This window comes from Telopea speciosissima, chromosome 7 (genome assembly GCF_018873765.1).
Source record: "Telopea speciosissima isolate NSW1024214 ecotype Mountain lineage chromosome 7, Tspe_v1, whole genome shotgun sequence".
Classification (NCBI taxonomy): domain Eukaryota; kingdom Viridiplantae; phylum Streptophyta; class Magnoliopsida; order Proteales; family Proteaceae; genus Telopea; species Telopea speciosissima.
The window spans coordinates 67,102,834-67,112,733 of record NC_057922.1 but is presented as its reverse complement, the minus strand read 5'-3'; the positions used below and the strand labels follow the sequence as shown (position 1 = coordinate 67,112,733).

The following is a 9,900-nucleotide window of genomic DNA, read 5'->3' as shown; positions in this document are numbered from 1 at the left end:
CCAACGACCAGCTGTACCAGCCACTTATCAGGAAACATTTGCCAGACCACGAGGCATCCCCTTTGTGAAACTCCAGTAGCTGGAGTTGCAGCAACATCTGAGGGAGATGCAAGCTCCTCTGCCATCGCCATCTTCACTTTCCCTACTATATAGATGCTCTTTACTGTCCCCTCTATTTTCCTACATTAACTGTCATTCTAATATTTGTTAGATTATGTACAATAAGATTAACCCATCTATGATATAATTTTTTTTTTTGACACATCTATGATATAATTTTATATTATCTGATACAGTGATTCCCATTTGTTTCCGCTATTTGATAAAACTCTATTAAGTATTGAAGTGGGTCCGGGATATAAGCAATATTCATTTCAATCATCCCTTTTGATTGGGCATTCTAATCCCTACAATAAAGAATGTAATGAATCTTGACTTCTTAACCAATCAAACTATATATTTTGACACATCAGTAAATGCTATTATTGTGTTTCTTAGGTGTACATGTCTATTACATAGTGAATATATACCCGTATTTTTGCTCCCAGATTTTTACAGAGTAACCGTATTATACACGTATTAAACGCATACCGTATTATTATCGTAGCGTTTTATTGCACTGGATTTTTTTAAAAGTATTATTGCTGTACAGTCCATTTGACTGCCATACGTATCCGTTCCCGTATTGTTGCCATTCCCGAACTTACTAACTATGGTTATACATGCATGCTTCTTAAGATTCCCTAACCTTACCATCAAAATTTTGAAGTTTTTGTTTTTTTTTTTTTTTTTATTTCTTAATAAAATTTACAGCAGTTTTTTTACTTATTAGACATCATGCTTAAATCAGGAATTATGGAATATACTTACTGCTATCACTATGAATGAACAGGTATGGCAGGTCATGCATGGAGAGGTTGTATTCCAAGGAGTTTATAGCCTACCTGATCATAGCACTAATATTGTGTAGGTTTTAACACGTCTCTAGAATCAGGTCAGCCATTCAGATCTACACTCACATATTATGAAGATGTCTGAAGGACAGAAGTCAAAACATATAATATAGCATACATAGGTTACACGCTGGAATCTGAACTACTGTTGAACTATGTATATCGTTCATGGTTTAAAATATAAGTATCTGAAGGACAACAATTGGACCATATCATATAACAGTCACAGTTTGCACTAAGCCCTTTCCCATAGGTTGAAACTTGAAAGTCGACCCTTCTCCTTGTTCTACATTGACACACTATGCATGCACAACGAGGACGTCCGAGTTTATTAGCGACCTGAATTGTAGCCTTCTCTGGTCTTTAGCTCAAATCTGCCACTCCACTGGTTCTTCATAAATTGACCTTGGAGTATCCTTTACATTATTCAATATCCTATAAAAGAGTAGGAAACAGATTCAGTTTATCTTAGATTGGACTCATGTATTTAAATTTGAGTGCCTGCAGAAACAATACAAGCAGGCAGAGATGGTGACTGACCTAAAGGCTACTCTATCTTCTCCAGCAACTTGAAACCATAAGCTTCTAAAAGATCCAGAGCTGCAAAACCACACATGGAAACGTATGGTTCAATTTTCAATAAATTAAGTGGAAAGAAGAGAGCAATATAGTGAAAAGTCAAGTCATATGTCCTCTCTTATCATCCTATTAATGCATTCCAGTTCCACCTTTAGGCCCAAGGCATCTGTTCTACAACAGACTGCAGAATGGTAGTATCAAAATCATGCCGAGGACCAGGTGCTGTTTCTCTGTGAAAGGTTACAAGTCTATATATCCTTAATCATTGCCTGGGACTTGAGGCACATTATCCAGTGATCTGATTATGTCCAGGCAATGGAACTGCCACCATCTAGGCAAACCACCTTTTAACAAGATGAGAATTGAACAAGATAGTGTCACCCTTACTTGGCACGTAGACTTCAGGGTCAAGAGGCCTTATTACACCTCTTGTCTTGATTCCGTTTTCAAGTAAAAGCTGCAAAAGCGTAAGACATATAAATTAGTCCCATAAGATTGTCAGGTCATGGTAAGGAAAAACAGTCAGATTTGTAGGTAATACCAGAGCTCCTATGGCTGCTGGAATTCCGACAGTGAGAGCCATCGCAGTGCTTGTTTTCCCATTCTTCATCCTTCCGAATTCCAATAAAGTGGACCGCTGGTTCTCCGTAGGTTGTCCATCTGGGAAACCAACCTCCACTTCATGATGCAAAAGCACCATGTCCTTTGACATCAAGCATCCAATAAGAATTAGCAAAAGCCACATTGGCTTCATTGTCTTCTTCTTAACTTCTTTTGACAGTCTTGTTATTACTTGTAAATTTATGTCTTAATTCACTTTTATTTGTCTAGATGCATTTTTCTCCATAGATATGTATGGTTATCCGGAAAATTTTAATCAACAACAATGAAAAGTGAGTTCTTTAATGAAAAACTGATTATGGTTATTAGGATTGACTATTCCAGTACATCCCATAAAAAAACTCTAAAGTTACTGGACAGCCAAATGAAGCATAAAGAAAATCCAAAATACTCTTTAAATAGCTAAATAAACTTCAAAATCAATAAATAACGAAGGGTGGATATCAATTCCAGGAATTGTGGGCACAAAAACAAGCTATATCAGTTTTAATTAAGGGAGCATATAGCTGAATGAACTTCCTAGAGGGCAGAATTCGGCACAACATTAAGGTTTCTCCATTGTGGTCTAGTGCTCACGGGTTCAAGTCGGGAAACAGCCTCTCCGCGAAGGGGGGGTTAAGGCTGCGTCCATTATGACCTTCCCCAGACCCCACAGGGGCGTTGGCCTCGTGCACTGGGTATGCCCTTTTTTTTATAGCTGAATGAACTTCATAATTCATGCATTTTGTATACATGCAGAATAACCCAACAAGGGTGGGTATGAATTTCAGGAATTGTATGCACAAAAACAATCTACATCAGTTGTCATTAAGGGAGATACTTATCTAATTATCCCTCATCTTTGATTACATAGTTCACATTTAACTGAAAATCTTCTCTTGGGAATCCAAGGCAACATTTTCCGGATGTGTCTAAAAAATTTTCTAGGCAAGTTTGTGTGGTTCATGGGTTCTTTAAGGAATTATGTAACTATCAGAGGAAATGATTAATCTTAAGGTTTATTTCTTTTTCTTCCAAAAAAAATATATAATATTGGGGTTGATCAGAGACTCAAAGGCATCAGAGTATTGTGCTGATTAGGAAAAAATACCTGCTCTGTGTTAGAGTAGGTCAATCTCTCTTCCATGCGTAGACAGATTACATCAAATGCACTTTGGCAGGATAGAGGAATTTCTGTGCACTCGTGAAGTCCCAAAAATCTAATCAACCATGGAGGAACAGAAGTTAGTGAAAAAAGGGCACATATAGGATCTTAAGGATCACAATTTTGAATGTCTGAACTTGAATTGCTGAGACACACATCACAGTTGTAGTACCTCCAACCCCCACCCACCCACAAAAAAAAAAAAACCTTGTATTGCTGCCATGTTTTTTAAAACCCTAGCCCAACCCTGAGCCCTCTTAGTTCAACCCAAGCCCAACCCGGCCCTAGGTCGGGCTGAGATATCTCAGCCCAGGCCCAACCCTGCCAGGCTCAGCCCAGCCCAGCCAGACCCTAATTGACACTGATCAGGCGGGGCTGGGCAGGATTGGCCCTGATTGACCCTGATTTTTGCTAGGGCTTGATTGGCCTTGACTTGCCCTGCTTTTTTGCCATTTATGTCGTCCTACGCATTAAAAAAATGAGACACATGTGATTGGGCATTGGTTTGTTTCATACTCAATTGACTATTAAACTTTTCTTTGGGTTAAAAAACTTAGCCCAATCTTAAAATTGTAAATATTTTCGTTCAATAGATAATTAGCCTTTTTTTTGGGTAAACCAATAGATAACTAGATACTAAATAAAAATTGCAAAATTTAAACAATAAATTGTAAAGTATAACCTAACACAGGGCCGGGTCGTGTTGGGCTTAGCCCAAAGCCTCAACCTTGGCCCAGCCCAAACCTAACCGAGGGCCTGAAAATTTCAACCCTAACCCGCCCTCAGGGTTGAAAAATCCAGCCCATGCCCTGTTCGGGCTGAGGGTGGGCTCGAGCCGACAGGGCCAAACTTACACCCCTAATTTCATCCATGGCCCACCTCATTGGTTGGACAACCTGTGATCAGCATGACTCAGGAATTGAACTACCTCCTATTTTAACTTTTTCTGTGATTTCTAAAATAGAAAAAAAAAAAAAAAACAGCTCTCACTTACTTGATAGTTTTTACAGTGTTCACCGCACTAGATTTTTCTTTACAGAGGCCAAGAGTGATCAGGCTTTCTACCATTTCCTTCTCGTCACCTGTAGTTCCTTCGAAATTCTCATTTTTCCTCTCAATACTGAGAAGTACATCTAAGAAGCTGTCAAATGTAGGTCTCTTCTCTTGTTTCAGCACTGGATGAGCTTCAGTATCAAAGAAACCAATTTTTGCAAGAGTCCCCATAGTCTCACCAAAACCTAAACATAAATAGGCTTCTTGATGAGTTCCATTAAAACTTAGCCTCCACCACAGTTTACAAACTCACAATTGAATTGAATTTGATGCAGGCCTGCTTGTCCAAGTTGACTAAGGAAAAGGGAGCAATATATCAAGTTCTTCTAATTTAAATAGTGGTTCCTTCTAACTTTTCTGTTTTAAAAAAAATATATTTTCAGTGCCCAATAGAGTTCTTGGAGTAGTTGATCAGGGCTCTGTCAGTGTTCTTTTTGACTGCATTGATTTCAAGCAGTTAATAGAGATTTAAACCTTGGCATAAATATTAGTTTCCAAATAATGAACATGCCTTCATAGCGGAGGGTTCCACGGAAGATAGTTGAAGCTTCATGCGTAATTCCATACAGATCCCCATAAATCAAAGAGTTACGATTTGGGAGACACTCCAGTGCAAAAGCTGGAAGATCAGCTATCCGGAGTCTTGTGGCAGAATCATAAAGTTTGTTACCTGCAAGGTTATATCATTACTTGAAACAGAAACACAAAATCCTCTATGGAATCCCATAGAAATATAATTTAGTGATACTGTTTTCTACTCTGCATGGTTAGTGATATCTTCTTATAATACAAAAATAGTTGATACATAGCAGCAGTGGCTGATAAATTATAAAAAAAGCCTTTATCTAGTCATAGAAAACCATATGTATCTTCAGGGTAACCATCACTGCAAGAACAAAATTACCGGTGGCAAGATATGGCAGTGTAAACAGAGTGGAAGAATAATGATATTCTATGTTTCTATTGTGTGAAGGGTGTTTTGAAGTCAAAGAGTGTAGTAATTCATCAAAAGGTTTCTGATATAAGGGAGTTACTGGGGATTAGTTGTGTATTTTGGAGTCTCTTTTTGTGGGGGATTTTTAAGTTTGGACAATGTGTCAACGAATAAGGAAGCTTCTGTTGTGAACATGATGCTTGGAGATATGATATGGGATTCTTAATAATATATTAAATGTAAATGATTAGCAAGTGAGATGGTAACTGCATATCGTCTGGCCATGATGTAGACAAGGCCTGCTGGGGTGTCAGTTTCTATATTTTCCTTTTTGTGTTCACTCTAATTCTCCTCGATCTCTACGTTCCACTCTCTGTATTTCCTCATTATTTTTTGACCCATTTTTCTGAAAGAAAAAGAAAACTACTGCTTTTGAATTGAGGTTGTTGTTGTTGTTGTTATTATTACTATTAAATGGCAGATTTTCTACGCCTGCTGGTGTAGAGAATAAATCACTTATTATTGTTATTATCATTAATGTTAATACTTAATACTATTTGGGAGACAGATAGGTGGGAAGAGGAAAGGAAAGTGGGAATGGGATCTATTATGAATTTTTCTGAAATCTTTTTCTATTTATATGGGTTCAAGGAGGGACCAGTCTTTCCTATTAAAGAATTTATCCAGATCTACTATCCCATCAATGATTTCATTTTTTTATGAAACATGGTACTGGAAAAGATTCTACAGTTGGTCCTCCATCAATGGAGGAAAGTTCAATTCCAATAATCTTATCCATTACAAAGTTGTGTGGTGCATTATTAGAGGTCTCATTAGTTACTTTTGTGTCCAGGATCATGACATGATGCCTGATTGATCTTCTAAGAACTCCTACGATGGTTCTATTGGGAGACGGTGCATATCTCCATAGTGTTTCATGTCTTTCTGCTATTTCCTGAAGAATATGCAAGGAAAAAGACTAGTGTATATGCAGACATATACAAGCCTTTAGATGTTGTACAGGGAAAAGTGAAGTGGATGACAATGATGCCTTGGCTCCTCTTCCACCTATAAGACAAGTTAAAGATGGTGGTGTAAATTTTGTACAGGCTGCTTTTGGATAAGGATACTATCTGTTGTTTTCTTCAGTCTTGGGCCTCTTAGTCCATAATTATTGTTCATACATTTCTGCTGTAGTGGTTATGTAGAGGATGTTTTCTTATCAATACCAGTATCTTTTATATATTCAAAAAATGGGGAGAAACAGAGAGGGGATACTGGAATTGTCGGTTTATACAGAGATGACCAGTTAAGGGTTACATTTCATGTTGCTGACGCCTTCAGTGTACTAATTATTTCTTCATGCAGTTTGTTCCATTATTAACATTCAGTTGCATGATGTGGCTAGATTTAACATAGAGATGTCCTTGCAGTATTGAATACAAGATTTAACTGTCATAATTGATGACATACCATCAACATGTACAATTTTTCCATCAGATTTGTAAGTAGATGGATTGCGCCCGGCCCGGATAGCTCCTGCAGGGTTCCAACTGAAACATAGAAAATTTGTGATAAAAACTGAGTGGTGTGACTGGTGTCCATCAAGCTGCTAGACCTAACAGGCAGCTATGAATCAGAAATAGAACAACCATGAGGATAAGTTAAAACAATGAGTTGTGGGTTTGGAAGCAGTGTTTACTTCAGATGTTCTGTCCTTTAGGCTGTAATTGCATAGGTGCAGGTGGAAAGAGGGCATGGGACCCATTAATGGCTCCAACCTAGGAGATCTCTTGTGTCCAAATGCAGAGGGATCAGATGATAAGAGAAATCTAATTACAATCCTTTCTCTGTAACAATGCCCTTTTTCTTTGGGATCTACGCAATATTGTGAAATATTAAAAAAAAAAAGGGTGTACCCAGTGCACAAGGCTCCCGCCACTGCGGGGTCTGGGGAGGGTCATAATTTATGCAGCCTTACCCCTGCTTCCGCGAAGAGGCCGTTTCCAGAACATTGTGAAATATTAGATGGTTAAAATCATCCATCTCGGTTAATGCTTGATATCAATGATCTCATAGGGCCCCACTTGTACAGATTGCAGTTTATATTTGTGGCCCACAAGTAGTCCAAATTTCCCACTAGATGTCAACCTCTAAGCTGTAATCCAGCCCAGACAAAGGTTATTAAGATTTAAATCACTTCATCCAGCCCAACTTGGTGGGCTATATCAGGCTAGGTAGGAATACAAATATTTACACTACTCCAACGCTACTTAAAGGGATCTAATAACACTAGCCCAAATCATATTACATTTGAAGCAATTTACACTAATCCAAAGCAAGTCAAAGGGATCTAATATTGCTAGCCCAAATCAATGCAAAAGCCACTGTGCCACATACTCATGTTAAACTTCAGAAAAGCTTACTCATGTGCACGATGTTACATGATAATAGAAGCTTTGGTTCAGATTGGGACTTGCTAGTTCACTTCAACCAAAGCTAAAAAGTAAGGTTGAGTTGGTCTCAGTTTGAGTCTGACCCAAGTTGCACTCTAGCAATAGCATGTATCAAAACTTGATCTAATTTCATTTAGTTATTTTCTTGTAACCAGTTTACCCTACAATCTACATTAATTACCAAACCAAATTATGGCTTCCCTTCATGCCTACTCCAAAGGTCAAATTTGTTCCCTTCAGAGTTGGATGACATATTTATGGTGCTGTTTTCTTAGGAACTACAAAAAACTTGTCCTATGTTCCAAAACGGAATAAATTCAAGCTTTTCCAACATGGTGAACTCAAGAAATACCTGAATTTATATGCTAGTGGGTTATTTGCAGCTGCTGGAGATGGAAGTCCCCCACAATAAGAAACAAAAGACTTTATTTTCCCATTTCTTACATGTGCATGGTCGATCATCTTCATTGCCATCATATGATCTGAAGCATCCAGTACAGTAGTCATGATCATGATCCAAAATCTCATGGGAAAAAACATTTGGCAAGTTTTTACAGTAGTTTTGATTATTTATCTTCAATATTTAGTTACATTGAAGGATGCAAAAGGATCTAAAAATGGAAATGTAAAAAACAAAAAAGATAAATAAAATTTATTAAATTATTAAAAACAACAAATTCCAATGGAAATTCTTTTGTTTCTTCATAGGTTGGTGAAAGTTGATAAGCAATTTTCATATTGTAATTAGATGCATGAAAATCCAATGGAGGTGGTGAGAAGATATCTTACTGTAAGCAAATGATGGTTGTCGCTCTAGAGATTTTCTAGATTTCTTGGATTAGTTTTTGTCTGAAATATATATGATGAGATCCATTTAGCAATAGTTTTGATATTCCTTTTCTAGGATTCAATGTTTCCTCTACTGGACATTCACCATCAATAAAATTTTCCCCTAAACACCCTTAAAAAAAGGAAAATTCTGTGCCCCATCCCTGCTGGAGCATGTTGGAGGATAATAGCCCTGATGGCCAAATCATTTCATTATACTTCAACCTACTTAAAGGATGATGAAAGAACAGCTTCAGAACTGTAAGAAATATCAATTTATGATCCATGCAGATCTTTCTTCTTCTTCAACAGGTTGTTGAAGCATGTGATCCCATTACTAGGATGTAATGCACTTCAAATGTCATTATTATTCTAAATAACAACTCTTCACAAATGAATATTTTCTAAAAACATGCTTTTTGATAAGGTAATTAAAATGTGCGTAGGCAAATCACCTATGCCAGGATCCAAGCCCATTTCACCAAGGATTGTAATACCAGCACTCTTGGCTCTCTCATCCAACCTTGATATGGAATCGTCAATGTAGCTGGCTGTGACAAGATGCTTTTTGAACTGTATTGAGAGACATAATCATTATCAAGCAGCCAACTAGAAAAAAGAAGAGGTAGTCATTTGCCATTCACTGTCTCTTTGAATAATATTCGACTTGATTTCTCATTTTATTTAAAAACATTTTTACCCTTTTCTTCCTTCGATGCATGAAATCCTTCAGATATGGCAGACAAAATTTACAAAAGGTGGAAAAAGGAAAAAACCACTCAACCAGTTAACAAGAATTTACTGGTAGAAAGAAGATTAGAAAGTTCAGGGAAGAGAATTCACTACGGTATTAAAGAACAATGTCTAAGAGTAAGTTACCTCAATACATGCATTTGCTATTATAGCATGGAAACTTGGAGGCAACAAACTTACAACAACTTCCACCTGGATAAAGTTCACACAGTGTATTAACAATGTAAGGCCATAGTTCTGGTTCAAAAACCCATCAACATGAAGAAGAAACAAAGAAATATCCAAAAGACATATTGGAATGAAGAATTAAAAATAAAATTGAAATATACATAAAAAAAATAGAAAAGTGGTAGACCACTTCTCGATAAATGGAGCTCCTATGAGATTCAAAGTTGGATTATAACTTTTGGGTCCAACTCGGGATACTACCATTGAGGGCATTTGATTGTGTTTTCTGGAATTAGTGACTTTTAAGCACACAAATTTTTTTTTTTGGTAAATAAGTATATAACCGAACCCCATGAGGGGGCAGGGAAGAGATGAAAAAGGAACAAAAACAAGAGTAAGAAGGAGGGGAGG

At 37.3% G+C, this 9,900-nt stretch overlaps 1 protein-coding gene across 4 annotated transcripts in view; it reads right to left on the bottom strand.

Moving 5' to 3' along the window:
- Positions 1 to 981: 981 nt before the first annotated feature.
- LOC122669199 (alpha-aminoadipic semialdehyde synthase) overlaps positions 982 to 9,900 on the bottom strand; it is a 33,496-nt gene continuing 24,577 nt past the window's right edge. For 3 of the 4 annotated variants that reach the window (XM_043865893.1, XM_043865896.1, XM_043865895.1), the window contains exons 16-25: positions 9,448 to 9,513; positions 9,024 to 9,141; positions 8,093 to 8,222; positions 6,758 to 6,837; positions 4,862 to 5,020; positions 4,292 to 4,535; positions 3,244 to 3,352; positions 2,074 to 2,235; positions 1,920 to 1,989; positions 982 to 1,553 (exon numbers count right to left, since the gene is read on the bottom strand). In XM_043865893.1, the coding sequence (XP_043721828.1) occupies positions 1,501 to 1,553; positions 1,920 to 1,989; positions 2,074 to 2,235; positions 3,244 to 3,352; positions 4,292 to 4,535; positions 4,862 to 5,020; positions 6,758 to 6,837; positions 8,093 to 8,222; positions 9,024 to 9,141; positions 9,448 to 9,513 (1,191 nt within the window). In that variant the 3' untranslated portion in view covers positions 982 to 1,500. The remainder of the gene's footprint in view (positions 1,554 to 1,919; positions 1,990 to 2,073; positions 2,236 to 3,243; positions 3,353 to 4,291; positions 4,536 to 4,861; positions 5,021 to 6,757; positions 6,838 to 8,092; positions 8,223 to 9,023; positions 9,142 to 9,447; positions 9,514 to 9,900) is intronic. The other variant, XM_043865894.1, reaches the window with a different exon arrangement.